At 32.8% G+C, this 26283-nt stretch overlaps 2 protein-coding genes and 1 long non-coding RNA gene across 3 annotated transcripts; 1 reads left to right on the forward strand and 2 right to left on the reverse strand.

The window, feature by feature from the left end:
• Nucleotides 1-2100: 2100 nt before the first annotated feature.
• Nucleotides 2101-5905, reverse strand: LOC107954629 (succinate--CoA ligase [ADP-forming] subunit beta, mitochondrial). The gene is made up of 12 exons (XM_016890241.2): nt 5626-5905; nt 5190-5300; nt 4885-4996; nt 4567-4631; nt 4377-4454; nt 4160-4234; nt 3894-4046; nt 3623-3757; nt 3311-3475; nt 2860-2982; nt 2494-2565; nt 2101-2399 (listed from the first exon to the last, which is right to left on the reverse strand). The coding sequence occupies exons 1-12, from the start codon at nt 5722-5724 to the stop codon at nt 2322-2324; spliced, it is 1266 nt and encodes a 421-aa protein (XP_016745730.2). The 5' UTR covers nt 5725-5905; the 3' UTR covers nt 2101-2321.
• A 738-nt stretch (nt 5906-6643) lies between these two features.
• On the reverse strand, nt 6644-8117 carry LOC121219030 (uncharacterized). The gene is made up of 2 exons (XR_005915521.1): nt 7911-8117; nt 6644-7108 (listed from the first exon to the last, which is right to left on the reverse strand). It is a non-coding gene; the product is annotated as an uncharacterized lncRNA (long non-coding RNA).
• Nucleotides 8118-9624: 1507 nt separating this feature from the next.
• Nucleotides 9625-12100, forward strand: LOC107897248 (subtilisin-like protease SBT6.1; the record flags this gene model as incomplete). The annotated part of the gene is made up of 6 exons (XM_041096457.1): nt 9625-9974; nt 10075-10203; nt 10332-10484; nt 10766-10892; nt 11297-11481; nt 11875-12100. Coding segments are annotated over exons 3-6 (657 nt in total), but the record flags the coding sequence as incomplete, so codon positions are not given.
• Between the last annotated feature and the right edge of the window lie 14183 nt (nt 12101-26283).

Genomic DNA, 26283 nt, shown 5'->3' on the forward strand with positions numbered 1-26283 from the left:
GGCGATGACCAGATTGAGAGGAGACGATAGCCTGGTATGAGGAACTACAATGAGACATATAAGAACAAGGATTAAAAGTAAAGGAACTTCCCTAATCTTGGATTTGATGATAATTAACCATAATTGACTGACTGGGACTAACACCCGAAAATGTCTCATCAAAACGATGATAGCACATTTAAACCAAGTGGTCGATTTTTCCACATAACTGAGATTACGGTCTAAATCGTGACCAATTACGACCGCTATCACGAGCCTTGCCACGAGACCAACCTCGGCCTTGTCCCCTTTGGCCATATTTGCACTCTTGGTGACAACAGTTAGGAGCATTAGTGTGTTTAGAACTCACGTTACTCTCCTCCTTTTGATGAGCTGCCAAATTAGCTTGCAAAGGTAACTCAGTCAGAGAAGCCAACTGTCGCGCTTCACAATCAAGAAACATCTCTGTTAACAATTCAAGAGACATTGTTGTGGCAGAGGCAATCACACGGACAGATTCATACTCCAGTGAAAGACCAGCCAGTATGATACTCACATGTTCATGTTCAGTGACCACACTACCAGCTATAGTGAGACTATCACTAAGATTTTTCACCTTAGTCAAATATTCTTTAGCAGTAAGACTCCCTTTCTTGAGAGAATACAACGCATGACGCATGCTCGAGAGCTTGACATTGGACTTGGCCCCAAACCTCCTTCCAATTCCAGTCCAAATATCACAGCTAGTCTTGGCCGTTGCAATATGTACCAAAACTTCATCTGTCACTATAGAAAGCAAACAAGAAGCTAGGAACTTGTCCTGCTTTTTATGTAACAGAAAAGACGGATTATCAACATACCGTCCATCAGGTCCAGGTATATAAGTAGGTGGAACCGGAGTTGTACCAAAAACAAAACCTTCAAGATCATAACCTTCAAGAATCAACAAGATCTGATGTTTCCATAACAAGAAGTTGTGCTCCCTTAGTTTGATCGTATTGTGTTTGGAAAAATAATGAACAGTCTGTGAAGCCATGCTACTAAACCCTTGTGTATGAGCTACTCCTTCAACATTAGAAGAATGGCGAGATGTATCACCAGTAGGTATTGTTACATCTGCCATGAGAAAACGAAAGAAAAGAAAAGAGGGAAAAAAAACGAGCTATTCCAAGTAAATCTCTAGCTTAGATACCATATCAAGATCATAGCTGAAATATTTCTCACTTAATCATTAATGAGGAAAAGAACAATATTTAATACAGTACAGGAAGAATAGTCAACTGGCTAACCAAACTAACCAACTGATTAACTAACTGTTAACTATTCTAACTAACTTCTGTTTACTGAATCATTATTCCTAATACACATAATCTAAAAATTAACAAGAAAACACATTCAACAGGAAAGAATAGTGAGGTATCCAAGATGGCTCACCTTTTCACGCTGATTAGACACCAGGATTCAAGAGAAGTAATGGAAGAAGGGAAGATAAAGTACCGGTTAAGTGAAGTGGATAAAGAAAATCTAAAGATTGGGTTGAGATAGGTGTTAAGGGTTCTGATTGCAGCTAGAGCAGTGGAAGTGGAAACCTATCAAAGCGATGGCCAGAGAATTAAATGCAAAGGTCTTACAGAAGAAAGTTTGCAGGAGTTTTTGGATAACGTTCCCGTGGTAGGAGGGCTTAGTTCCAAGGATGAGTATTGGACCCTCTATCTTACAGCTCATCAGATAGGAAGTTGTTGAATGGGCTCAACCGAGGAAGAGGGTGTTGTGGATGAGAATGGTCAGAGTTGGGAAGCTGAAGGTTTGTTTGTTTGCGATGCTAGTGTCCTGCCAACTGCAATTGGAGTCAATCCCATGATCACCATACAATCCACCTCCTACTACATTTCCAATAAGATTGCACAATTGTTGAAGAAGGAATAAATTAACACCTTCCATCACTAAGTCCCTCTTACATTCATGAGCTGTATTAGACCTGCAATTAAATTGCGCGCGTGTGTGTGTGAACTGAGCCTCTCAAGTAATCTAAATAAAACTACTGTTAACTTAAAAGTGATCGCTTCCATCAGCCCACGCACATAACCCTTGCAATATTTAACATAAAATTTCCAAACTATATTTTCTCAAATCAAAGAAAGATGTTATATCAACTTTGAATTATATGCCAACTGTCCGGAGCAAATGTGGCAAATATATCAATTTTGCAGGACAGTAACCCCCTGCTGCTTTATCATTAACAAGATTCTATGGGCTTGATGAAAAGAAAAATAAAGGAAAAACTCATCAATGCTGTGAAAGATGAGAAACAATAAGAAAAAAGGACTCGTATCTTAAATTTCTCATTTGCTGGCTGCCTTAACTGCTTTCTCTGCAGCATCATCCAAATCTTCTGCTGTAATTAGTGTCATTCCACTTTCCTGCAGGACCATTGACAATCGCCAAGGAAACCAAAAAAGACCTCAAGACTTGTCAAGATATTATAAAATTACATCCGTCGCATTTCCACTTTACCTTCAAAATTCGCTTTCCTTGGTCAACATTGGTACCTTCAAGACGGACCACCACAGGAACTTTTAGGGCCACCTGTAACACAAGATCAAACGTAAGTCAATGCCTTTTACATCCGTATGGAAGCAATAAAAAACAGATCGTCTACATTCTTTTATATCCATATCTATCTATCTACCTATAGATATATATATATTCTAAAAAGGCACTCCTACTTTGGACTTCATAAACTTCTAACAAACAATTTGGTTTCCCTGCATCAGTGTTAAAATGATGATTCACCCGCATACAGTCAGATAAAATGCTAGTGTGACACACAAGTACTTGTTCACCAATGTAAACAGAGAAGTCGCTCCAAAGAACTCCCACCTGTTTGGCAGCATTGACGATCCCACTTGCAATCACATCACATTTCATTATTCCTCCAAATATATTCACCAAAATGGCTTTCACTTTATCATCAGAAGTCAAAATCTTAAATGCCTCAACCACCTGTTCCACATAATCTAAGAATTAACGAGCAAATACATTCAACAGAGATTATTACATCAACTTCGCTGTTAGATACCAAATTTTTCATAAAGCAAATAACAGTATATCATCACCACTGATGCCAGAAATGCATGAACCGCAGCAGAAACAATACATAAAATCATGTATAGAAGTGTGTGCTCACATGTTCTATAAATGCATAGCTTCATAACTATAAGAAACAGTAAATAAAAGCAAACGCATCAGTGCCAGAAAGTAAACACATTTAAACAACAAAATTGCCACAGAAAGGCCATATGAGCGTATTAAAGGCAAAGAACATCATTACCTGGCCTTCAGAAGCATTTCCACCAACATCCAGAAAATTGGCAGGAGTTCCTCCATGCAATTTAATTATATCCATTGTAGCCATCGCCAACCCTGCACCATTCACCATGCAACCAATTTCTCCATCTAACCCAATGTAATTTAAATCAGCTTTGGCAGCAGCAACCTATAATAATAGGAAATGCAGAATAGGACCAAGAGTACAGATACTGATTATCATGTAATAACGTAAGATTTACAAAACAACCAAGAATAATCATTTGTAAACACGAAAAAAAGAAAAAGAAAAAGTGAAAAGGAGACAATTCCATACCTCCCGAGGATCCTCTTGTGATGGATCACGGAGAGCAAATATCTCCTTTTTACGAAAGGCAGCATTATCATCAAAGTTCAACTTTGCATCAGCAGCTACTAATTGGTTGCTAGAAGTCTCAGCAAGAGGATTGATCTGTCCAAGAAAATAAACAATTCACACAAAGATTTATCACCAACCAAAACAGAATGCATTTTGCAGTTAACAAGTAAAGCTACTTGAAACACATGAGATGGTCAAACGGAAAATATAGCCAAACAGAAATACTAACTTCCAACAACGTGCAATCACGTTCACAGAAAAGCTTATATAGTTTCTTCACTTGTTCAATAGAATCATTTCTATCGGCAACCTTGGGAGCCAAACCATCAACAACCATGGCAGCATCTTCATCAGTAATTCCTTTGAAGACATCAACAGGTACCTATCAGGAAAAAAATGATAAATCAATTGCGATGAATATATCATGATCACTGTGGAAGGAAGAGAATGCCTTATTAATTATACTACAACATCAGAAGGGGGAATGATTATCACCTTAATAATCATATCAGGATATTTCTCTGCAAGGTCTTCAATGCTGGTTCCTCCCTTGCTGCAGGCAATTATAAGCTAGAAACAACATAAAAAAATAGAAAAATGAAGCGCCTTTGGCTTCAGGAGAATCATTTAATCTTAACAAAAAGTAATCAGGTGAACAAAAATGACGTTTCCAGCAGCCATAAAAATTAATCTACAGAGTTTGGAAACATACCGGACCCGCAGTTTTACGATCCAGAGTGATAGCAAAGTACATCTCATTCACAAGTGACAATTTTTCACACAGGTAAACCTGTAAAAGATAATGAAGTTAGTAGAGATCAACCAAGCCCAAGTAAAATTGAAACCAATGCACAGAATAACGGACAGTTAAATTCCACACCAAAAAAGGATGGGTACCAAACCTTGCTGACAACTTTGCCTTGGGGGCCAGTTTGTTTGGTAACAAGTATCTGGCCAAGCATCTTCCCTGCATGCAATTAAAATAAAGCACCTATTATAAAATAACTACGAAAGGCCTTCACATAGAAAAAGGAAAGTAAAACGAAAGTCATTTCATGCTAACTAGAATACGAAGCATCTCAGTGACTAGCAAGACAACATTCATGAATATCATATTTTGCAAAGATAAATGAAAAACTCCAGAACAATACTCAATACATAAATGTATTTTGAAATTTGTAATACAGTCTAATTTTTCTGTAAATATAACTATTCAGTACCAGCAATATCTTCAACCTGGTCAGCCTTAACGATGTGAACTCCACCCTTAAAACCATTTTGGAATGTTCCCAAGCCTCTTCCACCAGCCAAAATTTGACTTTTAACCACCAACTGAAGCACAATCAAATTTATTAACACCTGTCTCATTCAATGTCATATCCAAATATGCCATAAAATTGTTTTTTGAAACCTGATTGTCCATGGTTAAGAACACAAGCCAATAACTCTGCTTTGCTTAAGACAACCAATTATCACTCTAAAACATCGAAACATAAAAGCCATTGCACGAATTGAGAGAACTTACCTCATTTTCATTGGGGAAGGCAGATTTGACTGCTTCTTTAACTTCATCGATGGAAGAAACCGCAACTCCTTTCGGCACGTTAATTCCATATTTGTTCATCAAGTCAGCACCCTGATTTTCAGATAACCAAAATTCATCAATAACCAGGACGCTTACATGAAATTTATATTTCCAAACAGGTATACAGATCCCAAAGAAAGAGTGAAATGCATAAAACTCAAAGTTTAATCTCCAAATAAATATAAAGGACACAAAAACCGTCAACAACGTCAAAATAATTTCACAGGAACCGAACAGGTAGTAAAATCAGTACAAATAATACATCACTTATGAAGTATTCTATTGGAAATCATAGTTTCCATTTAAATTTTCTAAGAGATAATTCGAGATGCAATTGCATGAAAGGACAAAAACATAAAGTAAAAGAAAAAAAGACCTGATATTCGTGAATGTTGAGACGGCGGAGCTGCTGTTGCTGCCATTTGCCGGCGACAGAGAGAGAGCGGGACACTAGCTTGTTCATTAATCGTCTCATTTTGTTCTTCGGTTCCTCCTAAGTGAATGTTGATTATCAGCGGAAGACTAACCGAGATCTATAGCAAACCCTAGAGAAAAGGAAAATTTTGCCGGGGGATGGGAAACCAGTCAAATCACCCTATATCAGTTGTTTTATTTACGTCCGGTCTCTTTACTTTTAAATATTTCCGAGAAGAAAGAAAATAACAATCGGAGAACTCACACTGTTTTTTAAAGTTACAACCTAAAGTTTTTTTTTTTTTTTAAATTTGGTTTTGAATTTGTCCAATATTATATAAATGGCTTAAAATACTAAGGACACGTTTGATTTGCTGTAATGGAATAAATGTGTAATAGAATAAATACGTAATGAATGGAATAAAGGTGTAATAGAATAAATACGTAATGAAATAGAGGCGTAATAGATAATCTTTTTTTTGGTTGAATGGAATGGAATAGAGGCGTAATAGTATTTTTGTGTTTAGTTGAATGGAATGATGTTGTAATAGCATAAGAAAAAAACTAAAATGACTAGAATATCCTTAGCAAATTTTTTTTTAGGTAGATGATTTATTGTTATTGTTTTTAAATTTTAATAAGGTTATTAATATAAATAATAAATATTTTAATAATATTAAAATCATAATATATAATACTATAAAATATAATTTAAAATAATTATTATTAAATATAATTTAATAAAAATATATAATTTAATAAAATTCTTAATATTAAATATTCTTATATGAATTTACTAAAATCATAATATATAATACTATAAAATATAATTTAAAATAATTATTATTAAATATAATTTAATAAAAATATATAATTCACCTCACGTTATTTGGAGATACAGGATATGAAACGAATTAATTGTTTGACTAATCAAGGGTCTAATTTTGTTTAGCCATAAAATACATCAATATATATATTCATTTGATATGAATATGTTTGGATCATACATGAATTTGTATACACTATCAATCAATTAATTACAACTTGTTTAACATCCATCCCTAAAATATTTGGAAATTTCTTTTCTTGATTACATATAATAAGCTTAAACTTCTTTAAAATGGATGTGAACTCAAAAGGTCAAAATTGAAGATTATGGGGGACGCAATCGACTACAAAAACCAATCAAATAATTTTAACCATTGATTTTCTAACACACTTGGACAAGGTTTTGTTACCTAAGGACGTAAGGCTCAAAGAGTGTTATCTAAGGATTTGGATCATACTGCATTACATCAGCCGCTCGTTTAAACTCTTCTCTTAGAACTTTAATGCTGAACTTGTCCACCACTCGACCAAGGTCATGAGATACCATAGAAGGATCCTCTATGCAGATTAAATGACGATCATTGCCAATTCTTCTTGTCCAATCTTTTTCTCCCTTACTGCACAAATGGAGTCATCAAATTAAAAACGTTTTTGTTTTGTAGAATTTATTTATTTTATCCCCACTTATAACTATTTAGTCCTCAGTTTATGCCAAAATTGTTTATAGCATCTATTGATCACTTGCAATTTGCAAGCCATTCTAAAAGAGTGCACTCATGTTTCTCCCTGCTCAGAACTTACTACAGTAAATGGGATCTGTTAATAACATAATTCATTCACCACAAGATGAAACTAATACCCAAAGAAGGTATTTAAAACGAAACCAGATACATGCATCTTAACTTGTATTTATAAGTTCAGAAACCGTGAAAACATTTTATAAACCATGAAAACATTAGAATAATACATGCAGAGAAGTTTTGTCAATAGGAAGGAAGGTACTACAGGGGTGACTACTTCTCATAGCAATGATGGTTGGGCTGGTTGGGACGAAGCCAAGGATGATGGATATGATAATTTCAATAATGGCGCATCTAATAAAAGAAGTTGACCCAGTATCTCTCCATGCCTTTGTTCAGCCTGACAAATTGTAACTAGAAATTTAAACTAGGTCAGTATTCCATCTAGAGAAACTGCTTCAAAAAAAACCGAATCAAGGTTTATGGATCAGGTACACAGATAGTTCTTCTCTAAGTTCATCCTAATCATTTACACGTGGTTAAAATGCAGAAAAGCAAAAAAAGGTGAACTTTTTTTTGTATATATGATTGCGAAGGTACAGTAAATTTCACATTCAGTCCAGCCAAGTTATACAACAGAAATAAAACAAATTAGATAGATAACAGGCCTAGAACACACCTTCCCAAGCTGTGTCAACCCATCCCTAAACTTTGGAATCACCAAAACATGAATCAGGAGCCTGCGGACTGATGTCTTTGAATACAAAGACTTTATCATCTTCATACACGATGGTTGAAGGAATTTCCTTAGCTATGATCTTGTCAAATATGGATGGGAAAGGAAAAAAGAATCAATAACCAGTACAATGATAAATAACAAAATCAATGTGACCCCGTTCTTCAATATCTCATAGAGAAGTTATCAGCAGAACCAATTCTGTCTAAATTTTAGCAATACAAAATTGCAAATAGCTTGCTTAAAACTCAAGTTATTCCCAAAGTTATGATTTTTTCCCCTTAAACTCGTATTAAGAGGGAGATGAAATCCCAAACGGATATAGGTCCAACAACATAATACATAACAAATTCCAGGCTAGAACTGGAATGTGAATTCAAAGTAGGGTGTTAAGGATGATACATACATGGTTGGAGCTCCACTATCATAATTGATTGCAACTGCCTTTGCCGCAGCCTCTTCATCATGTGTAGGACTAGCACGACATAGATATCTACAAAGAGTGATTCGAAGGTATCAAGAAAGGCCAATAAAAATTCAACATCTGAAATTTGTCTAGCTCTTCTTCACTTCTCTGGCTGGCTAGACTACTAAAAAAACCACGATTAGAACCCAATTAAACCTTCTCTCTACCCCTATTTCATTGATCAGCCAACTGACAACGAAAAGAATAATAGTAATCATCAATTGAATGCCGAAATAAGAGAACTTCCCAACCAAATAAAAAGAAAAGAAAAATATCTGCGTGAGTGATTTGGTGTTAGAAAATTGATGGAGGTGAGAGAAGAAGAGAGTCGTGGTGAGGCTCTCACAATTGCAACGATCCTTCCAGTCGTTGCATAATTATTGTCCAAATCAAATACCCAGAATCAATACTTTATCACTCTGTCCTTAACATTAACAAAATATAAACAAATAAAAGAGTACCGAAAAAGAGAGAATGAGGTGAAAGCAGCCATAGGTTTGAGCGAAACAAAACAGCAGCCCTGAGAAGAGAAGATATACGACGGACAAAGCTAAGGAAAATTGGAAATAAAAGATGAAGAATGGAAGAAGTAGAAGGAGGAAAGTTACCTGGATGAAGAAGGAGAAGAAGATGAAGAACAGAAGAAGGAGAAGGAGGAAAAAATAAAAAAATTACCTTAAATATCTAGGTCTCCTCTGCAATCAATGGAAAAAAAGGGAAACGTGAGATGGTTGGAAAGAAAGTTACAGAAGCAGAAGATGAAGCTGACGGCAAAAATTGAAAAAGAAAATCAAAATAGAGAAGTAATAGCTAAACGGTGCTTTTGGAAGGGAATAGAAATCTGTTAATTTTAGGAATACACACTTACACTATGTTTGGTTGGGTGTATTAGATTAGCCAATACACCCCTAATCCGTGGGCCCCACTTAAGCCCCTCTTAAGCAGGTGTTTGGTTCAATGTATTGCCTAATACACCCCTAATACGTTACGCCCCTAATCCCCGAAATTCTCTGTTTTCTAATCCCTGGCTTCTCCTCAGTTTACATCCGTTTTATTTTTCACGCCCTAATTTGCCCTCTGTTTTCTGGGTCTGTCTCTCTTTATCTCCTTCATTGCTTGCTTCGCCTTCGGCCAGTAGCCCCAATTTCTTGTCGAGCATGCCATAGAGAAAGGCAAGAAGAGAGCTGCTTCTATTTTCTTTCTTTGTTTTCTGTAACAGACCCAGAAGTTTTAACCCAGAAGCCCCAAATTCTTCTCCTTTCTTTCTTTGTTTTCTGTAACAGACCCAGAAGCTTTAGATTGACGAGGTTGTCGGAAGCTGAAGATGCAACAACTCCCTCTCAAGCTTTAACCGAAGAAGGCAGAGAGTTACCTCTTCCTCTTCTCTCTATCTGATGAGGGCATTTTCCCGCCAATGCAATCCTGCCACACCATGCTCTCTGCTCAATCTTTTGATGTTGTTTAGTGAAAAAGAGAAACATTTCCACCATTTAGGTTTAAGTAATTCCTCACTTAATTGGAGTCGCCATCTTTTGATGCAGGTAAACATTTTAATTTGATTAACTAAATTTCCCAAAGCCAAATTTATGAGAATTTAAACGAGGGAGGAAAGTTATGGAATTTCTTATTTTTATATCGCAGAGGTCTCAAGTTACTTCCTTGTTCGGAGCGGATGCTCTTTGGAGAAAAGGGTATACCGGTGCTAAAGTCAAAATGGCTATTTTCGACACTAGAATACGTGCTGATCATCCTCACTTCTGAAACATTAAGGTACATCATTAGTGGGAAAATGAAGTTAGTTGAACTTTTGTTGGTGTGAAATTATTTTCTTATTGAAAATAACTTGTTGGTCTTCAATAGGGAGTTCTGATAATCACTCTTGCGAGTAAATTTTTCAGGAACGAACTAATTGGACCAATGAGGATACTTTGAATGATAACCTTGGACATGGGACCTTTGTGGCTGGTGTTATTGCTGGTGAGGACGCAGAATGTCTTGGCTTTGCACCAGATACTGAAATTTATGCTTTCCGTGTTTTTACTGATGCACAGGTAACACAAGTTGGTGTTGGATATTTTGTTTGTTTTTGTATTTTGATTGGATGTTGCACCAGGCCTTTGCAAATCTCACCCTTTTTGTTGTTGGTTTCCTTTATATTTGATCCATTTGAAAATTCCTAGCATGCACTACAGAAGTTGGAAGCTCTTTTGAACTGTTCATTACTATAATTAGAAGATATATATCATACAGTATATCCATCAACCTAAGGACTTTCCCTTTAACATTTGTTATTCTATAAAATTTGGCTGGATTATGAGAATTTTGCTCTCAGCTTATTGCAGGTATCATATACATCTTGGTTCCTTGATGCTTTCAACTATGCTATTGCAATCAACATGGATGTGCTAAACTTGAGCATAGGTGGACCTGATTACTTGGATCTCCCATTTGTAGAGAAGGTATGATTCTCATGGCCTGTGGTTTATTAGTGTTCATTTGTCAAGCATCATTAATAATTTTGTTTCAAAACTGCAAAATTGTCTAAGTTTGGTTGTAGTGGCATGTGGAAATGCTTCAATCATAATGCATTCACTTGCTTCCCACAGGTTTTTTGGCCTCTCTTAAATCCCATGAACATGCTATGATCATTCAAATTCATGAGTTGACTTCCTCTTTCAATATTTTGCATTTTGAAGAAGTTTGCTTGTTTTCTTTGGACATTTATTTCCAAATATGGAAGGATTAGCCAGTGAAGTTACCCACTCTGCTGTTGAAACTTCCACATTCAGTTTTGCATGCTTATCCTTACATACAATGGAGCTGAACGTTTTTGGTTAATGCTTACTGCTTTATGGTTCTCCAGGTTTGGGAAATAACAGCCAATAATATTATTATGGTGTCAGCCATTGGAAATGATGGGCCATTGTATGGCACTTTAAACAACCCAGCAGACCAAAGTGATGTTATTGGTGTTGGTGGAATCGATTATAGTGATCACATAGCCTCATTTTCATCACGTGGCATGAGTACTTGGGAGATTCCTCATGGGTAGTGTATTGCTCTATTCTACGATATTAACTGTTCTTCACTTTGTTCAAAACATGCTCTTCTAGCCCATAATCATTTTCATTTAAGAAAAAAAAAAGGCTAGGACGCCTCTCCTGGAAAGTTTATTTTGGTTGGGGGTGTAATGGTGACAGTGAAACTTAAAATATATTTAATTTTGAAGTAGTCACTTATTAATTTAACTACTATACTATACTTTTTCTTTAAAGGTATTGAGGTCTTGTTATCGGCCCTTTCTTTTTAGTGTTGATCGTATGAAGGCTTTAAATTATTTTCAATTTCATATACTTTATGATATTCCATGTGTAACTCCCTTATTAAGCAAGCTTTATTGTCCTGATCATGAATATTAAACTTGTTTGATTATCTTTGCAGTTATGGTCGTGTCAAACCAGATGTTGTGGCATATGGGCGGGAAATTATGGGATCCAAGATCAGTACTGGTTGTAAACAATTATCAGGCACTAGTGTGGCAAGTCCTGTGGTTGCGGGTGTTGTATGCCTGCTTGTTAGTATCATTCCTGAGAACAGAAGAAAGGAGATTCCCGATCATCCAACTCAAATGATCGTTTTCTTTAGTTTACCTTCTGTTGCCCGATTGGAATGGGTCTGAAGATTTCTTTCTCACCATTAAAAATCAATGTTCAAACTTTTGATGTTGTAAAACTATATAACATATGGATTATGATGTACAATTTCATTTTCATCTAACTTTTTCTTAATATAAGTTAATTATGTTTATGCAGAATATAATTCTCAAGTTATATATTGATTTTAGTAAATTCATATAAGAACAATTTATTATTGAGAATTTTATGAAATTATATATCACTATTAAATTATATTTAATATTAATTATTTTAAATTGTATAAATTCATATAAGAAAATTTATTATCAAGTATTTTATGAAATTTAATATTAATTATTAAATTATATGTAATAATTACTATTTTAGATTATACAAATTCATAAAATATAATTTATTAGTTATAATTATTTTAAATTATTTTAAATCATATATTATAATTAAAATATATTTAATATTAATTATTTCAAATTTTCATTTATAGTATCATATATTATGATTTGAGTAAATTCATATAAGAATATTAATTATTAAGAATTTTATTAAATTATATATTTTAATTAAAATATATTTAATAATAATTATGTTAATTTATATTTTACAGTATCATATATTATGATTTCAGTAAATTAATATAAGAATATTAATTATTAAGAATTTTATTAAATTATATATTTTAATTAAAATATATTTAATAATAATTATGTTAATTTATATTTTACAGTATCATATATTATGATTTCAGTAAATTAATATAAGAATATTAATTATTAAGAATTTCATTAAATTATATATTTTAATTAAAATATATTTAATAATAATTATGTTAATTTATATTTTACAGTATCATATATTATGATTTCAGTAAATTAATATAAGAATATTAATTATTAAGAATTTTATTAAATTATATATTTTAATTAAAATATATTTAATAATAATTATGTTAATTTATATTTTACAGTATCATATATTATGATTTCAGTAAATTAATATAAGAATATTAATTATTAAGAATTTTATTAAATTATATATTTTAATTAAAATATATTTAATAATAATTATGTTTAAATATGATTAAATTATTTATTATTGATAATAAAAATCTTATTATAATTTAAATAACAATAACAATAATCATTTACCAAAACAAATTTATGCTAAGGGTATTCTAGTCATTTTAGTTTTTTCTATTATGCTATTACACCTCTATTCCATTCAACCAAACACAAGATTACTATTACGTCTCTATTCCATTACATTCAACCAAACAGTGGATTAGCTATTACACCTCTAATCCAATACACCTCTAATCCCAATACACCTCTAATCCAATACGCCTCTAATCCAATACAGCGAACCAAACGTGCCATTAATGTAATAAGCACATAATAGGGCATTACATCCAACCAAACAGATGATTAGGTGGGGCCCACGAAATAAGACTGTAATGGTATAGTTATTATATCCAATCAAACATGCTGTAATGGTATTAGTTTTTATGAGAGCACAGAAAAAAACTATACTTATGATTACATTTACTTCAAGCTTTTTTTTGTTTTGTTAGACAATGTTTTTAGTATAAAAGGAAATTTGGGTTAAAAAATTGTGGTTTAAATTATACTTAACAAATAGATATTGAAGAAAAAAACAAAAGCTTTAAAAACTCAAAATAAAAGAAAGTATTATGTTAAATTAAAAAAATTAATAATATAAATTAATTAATTTAAAACTAATTGAACATTTAAAATACAAAAAAAAAATTCATGTCACGTGCCACATGTCGATCATTCATTGATTAATTTTTTTTACCTCATTAAAAAAATAACAATATTAGTATATTTGAATAAATTGTATAATGTTTGTCAAGTTTAAGTATTAAATTGGGCAAAAGACTTAGATACCAAATTAGATAAAAGTGTTGACTTCAAGTGCCAAATGTTATATTAAGCATTTTTTTTTCAAAATTTTGGTGCATCTCGGACACCAAAGAATAATTGGATGAAAATTTAATAACTAGGGTGGTAATTGGACCTCTTTTAATTACAAGAAATTATAATTCCCTAAACATATTTGGCTAATATAATGCAATTACATCGTTATTTTGTAAGTCATGTTTGATAGTATAAATTGTAATTACGCAACTATGTAATTTAGAATTTAAAAAAGAATATAAACTATTATAAAAGCTATCAATAATAATGAGAGAAAAATTCTCTAAACAAGTAACAAAACTTAAAATCAAATTATTATATGCGATATGTTACTCTAATAAAATATTCCACAATACGATTGCTATTGATGAGAAAAAGGAGCACCCTATACAATTTTGTATAATTACTTTAGTATTTCATATTTGTTGGGTTAATTCACTATCTAATATTAAACATATACTCATTGGTCATTGGCTAAGCATTTAATAATTAATGATAAATACAATGTAATTTGAATCACAAGTTGTTCCTTATCAGTCGGGTGTTTATCTATCCCAAGAATAACTTGGGTTTGAATCATCGTTGTACCAAAAAAATACTATTTAATTTAATTAATTATTTAGTAAGTCCAAATGCAAGTAAAATTTTTAGATTATTCAAAAAAATTAATAAAATAATTATATAATTAGATTTTAAAATTAAAATATATGCCATAAAATTAAAATACTATTATTACTATATGAAAATAACATTTTAAATTTAAATAATGTAGAATGTGTTTGAAAAGCCATAGGTGTAACCTCCCCAACCGGTCTAGACGTTAGACCTAAATTCGGAAGGTTACAATAGTCACCAAAATGGCTCAATAAGCTATCGAAGTTTTGAAAATAGTTATTTTAAAACATTTGTTTATCTTCAGAAGAAAGCTTAGTTAATTATTAGTTTATTTACTACCTAAAATTCTTAATTATAATTTCGCAGCGAAAAAATAATAATTTGTGATACATGCACGGATGGGGTAAAATTTATTCAATTCCAATCACCAAAGCTACTAATTTTCAGGCTTGGGAAATCAACAGATTTGTGACAACTTTTTAGATGGAATCCTGGTATTTCTAGGCTGAGATGTCTTCATGGCATTTGAAGGTCTATCTCTTAGCTTTGAAACGCATTTTGAATCACTCAATTTTAATTTCGGGAACTCAAGTTATGACCATTTTAGTGAAGACTGTGCTAGCAGAATTTTTGAACGAGATTTTGACGAGAATTACGAATTTCGGGCTTTTAATTCGAGTTTAAATCATATTGGGATCGGGTTTTAGACTTAATTTTTATTATATATGAGCCCAATATTTTATTTATCAGCTCTTATTATTTTATTATTATTTTATTCCTAATTTTTTTTGTAATTATTAAGTATTTTAAGTTATTTAGGAATTTTATGTTAACAAGAAAGTTTAATTTAAAACTACTTATTGTTTAGATTAAATTAGAGTTCTAGTATACTTAGGAGTTTTATTTAAATTTAATTAGCTAGCCTATATATAGGCCTTTGCATTGTACACAATACAATCAAATCATTATTATTCTATTTCTCTTTTAAGTTAATAAATTCTCTCGGGGTTTTTCTTTTAAAGAATTTCTCTTGAGTTTCTTTTAGAAGAGTTTTAACAATCTTTTTAGATTGTGGGGATCATCTTCAAGCTTTTTCTTACCAAGGTTTCTATCTTGGAGGGAAAATTAGAGCTGCTTGAAGGGGGTTGTGGATTCTTCGTGTTTCCAAGGCTTCTTAAGACTTCCACACGCCACGTTCTATCTTTCCATTTATCTTCTTTATTTGCTTCCTTAATACTTGATTTATTATTTTAATTTAGTTATTTATTTTAATTGTTTTATTTGACTTGGATTCAATTTCGTTTCAGGTTGTGTCAAAATCTAAGTTTCTTTCCGAACGTCTGGAGCCCTAAGTCAAATCCGCGACTTTGACAAACTTTACGATCTGCTTTCGCGTTCATCCTTCTCATCCTTTATCAATTTGTTTATATTTTTAATAAAAAATTAAATTTCATGCATAATTAATTATTATTCATATTTTGATATCCTAAAATCAAATTAAATGTCATGTAGGATAAAATAAGACAAATGCTAGGTCCCATGCCACAATTCAAAATAAAATAATATAATCTCTAAATAATTAAAAGATGAAATAATTATTCTAAAATATTTTAATAACTTAAACCGAGTAGAGATCCTCCGGATGCCACGTCCGCATCCTAACCTGGTGGGATATATGTAAGGTTGAAAATTAAAAGGAGAGTGAGCTATGACACTCAGTGCAAGTTCAATCACAAGAAAACTAGTGCAAACACTTAAGCATACAAAAATATGTCTCACAGAAATAATTTACAGTGTTAATATAAGAATATTGATGTTTCAAATCTTTCAACAATATACATATGAAAATATATGTCATATCAAAAATTTTAGTTTTGTATGCATATGCTTTTGTGGATGCCATATAGTTTCGATTTTAGTAGAAAATATCCTACCCCACCACTACACACCATAATGGGAGTTCCCCTGAACTCTAGCCATCGACACACCAAATTTTGGTTTAATCACCAATGATTCACAGATTAATTGCCAATGGCTGTGGACACACAGCAAAACACCACATATGGAATCTGCCTATAGCTATGGATACACAGCAAAATAATGCAGGTAAAATCTGCCAATGGATGTGGATGCACAATATGTTTGCAAGCAATAGCTGCCAATGGGTTGTGGATGCACAACAAAAACACCGCAAATTGAATCTGCCTATGGCTATAGGTATACAACAAAATAATGCAAATAAATTTTCAATACTTCTTCCGTTCATAACGTCACACCCCGTGCAATACAATATGGCATGCTCAAGCAGAACAATATAGTAGCATTTAATATGCTTTTAACATAACAGTACAGTAGCAAACAATATGCTCATAACAGTTCTATTTAGAAGCAATTAATATGCTTGTGACAAATCAACTTAGTAGCAAAAGTCATGATTTTTATGTGTTTGATTTAACGGTAACATAAGACATACTATTCGTACAATCACAAATACAAATACAATAGACATAGACATTATTCACAATTCATGCAAATATATATAAATATCATATTAATTTAGTCAATCAAATCATGGATTCTAACATAATTCATATTATCAAGGACTTAATAGAATAAAATAAAACACTAAAAATAGTTCGAAAATAATCCAGGGACTAAACTAATCAAATCATAAAATTTCTAGGCAAAATTATAAAATCTGATAAACAGATGACACACGGTAGTGTGACCGAACCATGTAAGATGGTATGGACCACGTGGTGGAGTTACTCGGTCGTGTAGCTAGGCCGTGTAACAAACTGTGGCCATGTGGAAATTACAAAATCAAGGTACACGGGAGATACGACTGTGTGACCCTATCCTAGGCACAATTTTGTCCCGATTCACTTGTAAAAGAACACATATACCTTTCACCGATAGCTTGAGTGATGTTCCTCACGTTCAAATCTAATCTGGGGTATCTAATTGGGTTCTTCAAACAATATTTATACACGGGTTAATGTTTGTTTTCAAGATTTATCAAGATTACCAGGAATTTCGGTAACATTCTTAAAAGATTCATTAATTTGAATGAAAGATTAACTTCATATGTAAATACTACGAGAATTTGGGATTTAATTATCAGGATTGAATTGTACTTACCGATTCTTGGCAAGGATTAAGAACGTTTCTAATGGCGATTACAAACCGGTTGAAAAACAATTTGAATCGAGAATAGATTTTGATCCAAGTAGAAATAATAAATTTAGTAATGGAGAGAAAATATTTTGCAAAGAAAAAGATGAAAAAAGAAAAGAGAGAAGAAATAGGGATAGGAGAGCAAAAATTCTAATTGGAATGGAAAAAGAAACATAATCCTAATGTAATTAGGGGGGAAAGGGACTAAATAGCTAGTGGTTGCGTGAAAAAAGAAAACAGAGAAGAAATAGGGATAGGAGAGCAAAAATTCTAATTGGAATGGAAAAAGAAACATAATCCTAATGTAATTAGGGGAAAAGGGACTAAATAGCTAGTGGTTGCGTGATAATTTGCCCCTGGGTGCTGAAATTAAAAGAGAAATGAGGGAGAATAGCATGGTTTCAACCTGGGATGCAAGAGAAAGAAAGGAGTAAGTGCTTAACCATTGGGCTGCTACTCATTTTTATTAAATTTCTACTCCAAATAATATTTTATTTTTATATGGTTTTTGTCATGATTTGCCGAAATTAAAAAGTAAAAAAATGGAAGAAGAATGAATAGAACCTTAAACTTATAGGGAGTGCACTAACTATTTAACCATCAAATCTAAGTAATATCCTAATTATTTATTTCAATTAACCTTATAAACTTTTAGGTCTTACAATCGAAAAATAAAATTTTTGTGTAATTATGTATAATTAGCCACGTAATTACTAGAAATTGGAGAATGTAATTAAAGTGTTTCAATTAAACTCAACTTTATAGGATACAATGCTCCAATTAATAAAATCAAAGCGACGATCCAGATTTTTTTAAATGAATATAAAAGCCATAGTAAAAATAAAAAAATACGAAAGTGATCTTTTACAAGAATAAGCACTATATAATCAATTGATTCCCCTCATAAAAAATTCTTCTTACTTGTTTACACTAAGACCGATAAGAAAAATTGTTAGTTTTTTTTTTCTAATATAGCATGAAAATTCTTAAATGATAATATAAATAAAAAGATTTAATAAATTATCTCAGACCATTTTACCAATAAAGGCCCATTTCCAACTTTATTTATGGAAATGGGCCAATTATTTCATTATTTACCGGAAATGGCTGAAATATGCAAAACGCGTCCACATAGGAGCGTTTTTGGGTGAAATTTTAGCAAATTGCATCCCTAAGGGAGCGATTTTGCCATGTCATCACAAAACGTGCTGATGTGGATGCGCTTTGCTGACGTGGCAAACTCGCTCCCTTAGGGACGTGGTTTGCTCCGTGTTTTTCTAGGGTTAGGGCTATTTGCATGTTTAGTCCCTAGGGTTTTTTGGTTTAGGGTTTTGTTAAAATAATTTAGGTTTAGGGTTGTAGGGTTAGGGTTTTGTTAAAAGAATTTAGGTTTAGGGTTTAAGAATTTTAAAAAATAAATTAGGGTTTAGAGTTTTTTTTAAAAAAAATTAATTATATTAGGTTTTTGGGGTTTAAAATAAAAAAATTAAATTAGGGTTTAGAGTTTTTTTAAAAATTAATTAAATTAGGGTTTAGTTTTTTTAAAATAATTTTGTGTTTAGGTTTAGGGTTTAGAAAAAATTATATTAACAATAAGGATTTTGTTTTTTTTCTACAGTAGTTTCAGAAAAGTTAATTTTGAGAAGACAGTTCTGAAAAGATAATGTCAAAGATAATGTCAAAATAGTTGATAATTGCTACTATGTTGCATTATTTATATTGCCTTGTTCAAAAGAACTTCTATTTTATTAAAAATATAAAAATAATTTACTATTCAAATATTAAAAATAACTTTTATTTTATTAAATGAAACAATATAAAAATATTTTGTACAAATATATTAAAAAAATCAATGTATGTGCTGGTTGGAATCAATGCCACATGGGGGTGGTCGACGGTTACGCGCTGAATTCCTCATTGGTTCAGCTTCCGGCGGAGGTTGTGGTTGTTCTGGTTGTGGGTGTTGGGAGGATGACCCACCTTAATAGAATAAAGAATGCAGAGGTGTTTGCATCACCCACGGCGGAGGTGTTTGAATCCCATAAGGAGATGGGGATTGGTAATGAGATGAGCTCCTCGACGGTGCCTCGTGCGATCCTTCCTGCGACGATGGCCTATATATCGTCGGTTGAGTTGGAGTCATCGGGAAAGGAGATGCACTGGGAATTGCATTCCAACCTGGTATAGGACTAGAAAAAGAAAACATGTAAGAGTTAGGATACATATAAGGGCTAAGATACGCACTTGGCATAATCTGAAGGGACTGTGGTGTAGGTGTCATCGCTTAAGGCGTTGGGCCCGGTGATTGTGTGGGCGCTGTTGATGGGCCTATGCCGTCATCCCTTCTCCTTGAATTTAAAAGGCCCCGTCGCTCCCTTTCGACACGGATTTGCCGACGCCTCTGCTCTTCTGACAGCAAATATGGCTTGCCATGGATCCTAAACCATGGCGTGTAATTCGGCGCGCACGTTAACTCTGGAACTATGATTGGTTCGCAAGTAAGTATATGATCATATTGATTTTCCCAAATTTCAATATATTTTGAGAAGAATACCGGCCAATTCGTATTCGATTGCCGTAAGTCGATTTTGTGCTCATTATCGATGACTAAAGTGCTACGGGAATCGGTTGCTGGAATCCAAATTGCCGCAACACTCTATCCATCTGATGCATCTCAACAGTAGCATAGTTGACCAATGAGACCTTAACATGCCAAATGTTCAGATTTTGAAAGAATTCATCTGGAGTTACCGCCCGAATTGCCATATCCTTGTATGGTTTCCATTGAAACTATATGAACTTGATAAAATAATTAGTTATATACATAATACTAAATACTAAATATGAAACTACTATGTTATGTATATATATATTATTTACTACTTACATACGCTTCCGACCGTTGGTCTAATAGAAGCCGTATATCTTCAAGAGCGATAAGTATTCCAACATAACTCGCCAAATGGTTCCACCTAATAAAATAAATTTTTAGCATAAAATTATATTTTAAATCTATGTAATAATTGTAAAATCTAATATAAATTTTACCTCGTTATGAGTGAGAATGTATATGGGTGGTTCACTCGAGGACGTAAGTGATAGGCAACCTCCGATTTTGACTTTATTTGGTGGTGTCGCCCCGCACATCTCCCGGTACAATGTTGCCAACACGGCAGACCCCCCAACTAAGTTCGCCAACTGCTATAAAATCAACGAGTTTCAGTAGCCACCTCAGATGTATGAGGTTTCGTGACAAGTTCAACATCAGATAACCTCCAATCATCTTAAGGATGTATGCCCCCGAGCATATTGTATTCTTTCTACTTCAGTCGAATCATTCCCTGGCTTCGGGAATGTGTCTCGTAACCAGCCCATCTCGATCCGACCTCCGTAAATATCATCTGGAATCGAACCCAAAAGACCGTAGCATACGGCTCCTCAATCAGTAGATTGAACGGACCCGGTGAGTGCGGACCCATCCACTGGCAATCCCAATTGTAACTGCACGTCCTCCAAAGTGATGGTACACTCCCTGCATAGAAGATGGAATGTGTACGTCTCGAGTCTCCACCTCTCTATTAAAGTGCCGATGAGTTTTGGGTCCAACTTGCACCCCCGGCCTATATTGGCCACGTGCCAAAAACCCGCTTCCCTCAAGTAATTTTCTATCAACGGTGATGAAAAACCAAACATATTACGAATATAACATTGTAACACCCGATCTACGGACTGTTATAAAAAATTATAAAACAAAATTAATTAAAATTACATAAATGAAAAAGATATTAAATAATATTCAAAAATTAAAATTAACCCTTACCATTTTCATTTGTTCGACGGGGATATGTTTATGATCGAGACAAATTAATTTCCTGGCCATTACTAATATGATCAAATATTTTTGAAATTTTGAAAAAAATAATACTAATTTAAAAAAAATTAAAGGAAATAATTTAATTAAAGAGAGCTTTGAGAAATTTAGGAAGAAATTTGAGAGATTTTTTGATAAATTTGAAAGAAATGTTGTGTGAAGAAAATAGAAGGGGGTTTTGTATATTTTTTTTGACTGTTAGACCCCCCAACGGTCAAATTTTAAAATGATCGTCGGGAAAAAAATACGGAGCAAATCGCGTCCCTGAGGGAGCAATTTTGCCATGTCAGCGTGTTTTGTGCAGACATGGCAAAATTGCTCCCTCAGGGACGCGATTTGCTGAAATTTCACCCAAAAACACTCCTACGTGGACGCATCTTGCATATTTCGACCCTTTTCGACAAATAATGAAATTATTAGCCCATTTTCATAAATAAAATTAGAAATGGACCTTTATTGGTAAAATGGTCATTACCTCATCTATAGTCATTTTATTCTTTAATTTTAACAAAAAGCTGGTATTTATTAATAACTTGCCTTATTTACTGAATGTTCACTTTCTCTAAAAATAATATGGGTTGAAATTATAATGGTATAAAAAATAAATAGAAAATATAAAGCTGTAACTTTAATAAGAATTAAAATGAAAATCAAACTTTAAAAAAAAATCAATACATTCAAAATCACATTTAAATAATTTAATAGCAAATAACATTTCATCACAATATTGTAACCTAAAATTAAGGTCAAATTAAAGCATTTTAAATAGAAAATATTTTTTAAAGAAATACAAAATATTGAATTGAACACAAAATAAAAAAATTTAAATATGTAACTAAATTAATTGAATTGAAATAAATTTAATTGTAAATATTATTTTATATACAAATTTAAAGTATAAATAAAAATTAAGCTAAAAATAAAAAATAATATTTAAAATTCAATAAAAAAAACTGAAGGAAAACAATGAGAAAACAGAACTTGAGAGAATAATGGACGATTTTTTGAAAATGTATACTATATAGAGAAATCTTCAAATTAGCATAAATTTTGAACTTCCAACAAAAATAAACTAATATGTATAACAATTATATTTCTTGCACTTAGTGATATTCGAATAAAATTTCAAAATTTCTCACACAACAACTGATTAATGTGATAATCTTAACTCAATGTTCCATGTAAATTCCCAAATCCCGCTGTTGTCCAGCAATTTAGACTCTACCGGCATTATGTAGGAGAAACAATGTAGCTCCTTATCTATCATTTCCATAAAAGACCATGTCAGTGTCATTAGCCTGTAAGGTGCATATCTTTTTGTAGTGAACTTGAACCTGAGGATTTCTACCTTGACAAAATAATTTGCATTATCAAATTATTTGATGGTAGCTTTGATCCTATATCATTTAATATTTAAACATGTCAGTGAAATGATTTAGAATAACTTAATATCGAATTAAACACAATACAGTAATATACATTTATTGAACGAATTTTAATCAATAATAAAAAATAAAAGCATAACCTCAAACACAACAATATACCTCTATCTCTATAGGGGATAAATCCGATTAAACAATGAACAAAGTGAAGAAAATAAAAATCGAAAAGATCAAACACATAAATTTTACGTGAAAAAACTCATCAAAAGAGGATAAAAACCATGGGCAAAAAGAGGTTTCACAATAATAAATGAGAGTACAAAAAGATGGAGAAAATTAAAAGAAAAACCCGAAGCACAAATAGAAAAACCCTTCAAAAACAAAGAAAAAAATTCTCTCAATCTAAATATTTCTGTTGTGTAAAACCTAGAGTAAGTAAGGCCTATTTATAGGCTGAAATTCATAGTATATATGACTACAACTCTAGGTTACTTAAGAGTTTAAGTGAGAAACTAAAAACAGAGTTTAACTAGGAGAAGAAAAGCCAAAATAAATTTTGGTCAAAATAAGTGACATTCTCCTACAAATCTCCACATTGACTCATATTTGGCCCAACTCCCTTGTCGAGCCCTGTTACGGGCTTAATTGATTTTTTATCGAATACTTACCAAGTTCCAGCAAAGCTCGAACTTTGAAACTAGAAGGCTCTTTGTTAACATGTCGTTCAGATTGTGTTTTGTGCTAATTTTAAGAATCTGAATATCCCCTTGAATGATCACCTTTTTAACAAAATGATAACGAATGTCTATGTGCTTTGTTCTCTCATAATGCATTTGATCTTTGGTGAGATGTATGCCACTTTGACTATCACAATAATGATAGTTCCCCCTTTTTCACTGAACATGCCCCTTAACCAAATTACTTCTTTTATTGCTTCTATAATTGCCATGTATTCTGCTCCAGTAGTCAACAAAGCCACTATAGATTGAAGTGTCGCTTTCCAACTAATGGCACAACTCAAAAAAGCAAATAGGTAACCTGTGAGAGACCTTTTTGATCTAAGTCTCTTGTATAATTAGAATCAACATATCCAGGTAGACCTTTTTGAGTTCTTCCAAACTCTAAGTACATGTTAGAAGTACCCCGTAAATATATGAAAATCCACTTAATTGCATGCCAATGTAACTTACCAAGATTGGCCATGTATCGACTAACAACACTAACAACATGTGAAATATCGGGACGAGTGCATACCATTGCATACATCAAACTTCCAACTGTGCTTGAAAAAGGAACTTTTGACATGTACCTTTCATCTTTTTCATTATGTGGGAAATCTGAAATTGAGAGTTTAAAGTGTGCAACTAAAAGAGTACTTACCACTTTTGCATCTTGCATTTCAAACCGCTTAAGGATCTTCTTGATGTACCTTTGTTGTGATAAAAACAATTTCCCGAAATGTCTCTCTCAAAATTTCCATCCCAAAATTTTCTTTGCTGCACATAAATCCTTCATCTCAAACTTAGAGTTAAGCATGGTTTTAAGACAATTAATTTTAGATGGATTCTTAGCCATAATTAACATATCATCAACATAAAGTAGCAAATATATAAAAGAACCATCATCAAGACATTATAGATAAACACAATTGTCATACTTACTTCGAGAAAAACCAATACTCAACATGAATGAGTCAAGCTGTTTATACCATTGTCAAAGAGATTGCTTCAAACCGTACAAAGACTTTTGTAAGAGACAAACATGGTCTTCTTTACCTTCAAATTTGAAGCCTTCAGGTTGTTGCATGTAGATATCCTCCTCAAGATCACCGTGAAGGAAAGCGATCTTTACATCTAACTGCTTTAACTTAAGATTATTTGATGCAACAAGATCCAAAAGCTCCCGAATTTACGTATGTTTAACAATGAATTGTCTCATAATAACATGAAGGATCGGCTGAATTAATGCTCTCGGCAACACTTAGAGTATAAGCCACTAGGTTTCCTTTACAATATTTCTGTGATGGTTGGATTTCTTTCCTTTTCCTGTCACGAGCCAACTTAAAATTAGTTAACTGAGATGGTGAGGATACTTAAGGGTCGGATGGAGCCTCAAACATATCCAAAATAACTTAAAACTTGCAAGAATAAGAATTTTGTCGTGTCGTCGCGATGTCGTGTGACTCTTTGTTAAGACGAGACCTTTGTTCGTCACGTCGTTGTGACATTGGGTATTTACTCATCGAGATGTCGCCCCCTATTTTGGATTTTGAATCCACCTTGCTTGAGACACTCTGATTTGTTGTGTCTTTAAAAGTAAAAGTCCACTTTTCTGATTGAAACATGACAGATTCATCAAACGTAACATCTCTGCTAACAATTATTTTGTTAGATTCTAAACACCACAACTTAAAACCTTTTGTACCAGTAGGGTATCCCAAAAAGATATATTTAACAATCCTTGGTTTGAGCTTTCCCTGGCTAACTTTAGCATAAGAAAGACAACCAAAAATTCTAAGATTAGAATAATTGGGAGGATTGCCTGACCATCTCCTTTGGAACTTTATCATTCAATGCTCGATGAGGAGATCGATTTACTAAATAACTTGCCAAGTTTACGGCTTCAACCCAAAATTCCTTCCCTAAGCCTGTATTAGAAATCATGCATCGAGCCTTTTCTAGCAAGGTTTTGTTCATTCATTCTGCAATTCCATTCTGTTGCGGAGTTCCAACAATAGTTTGATGTATTTCAATTTCTTCTTATTTGCATAAATCATTAAACTCTAACGAACAGAACTCAAGACCATTATTCGTTCTGAACCACTTCATAGATTTGCCAGTTTTTTTTCTAACAGTGTCTTCCTTTGTTTGAAGATTCTGAAGACTTCGTTTTTCTATTTCAAGAAATAAACTCAAACTTTTTTGGAGTGGTTATCAATAAAAGTTAGGAAATATTTATTACCTCCTTTTGAGATGTTAGAAGATGGACCTCATAAATCGAAATGAATATAATCTAGAGTCTCTTTTGTTTTGTGCACTGTTGAATCAAAATTGACTCAGGTTTGTTTCCTGAAAACGCAATGCTTGCATAAACCTAACTTACCAACTCTAGTATCTTTGAGAAGACATCTATTGCACAATACTACCAGACCTTTCTCACTCATATGACCCAGTTACATGTGCCAAAGTTTGGTTGAATCAAAATCGGTGGAGAAAGAT

Source organism: Gossypium hirsutum, chromosome D07 (genome assembly GCF_007990345.1).
Source record: "Gossypium hirsutum isolate 1008001.06 chromosome D07, Gossypium_hirsutum_v2.1, whole genome shotgun sequence".
NCBI lineage: Eukaryota > Viridiplantae > Streptophyta > Magnoliopsida > Malvales > Malvaceae > Gossypium > Gossypium hirsutum.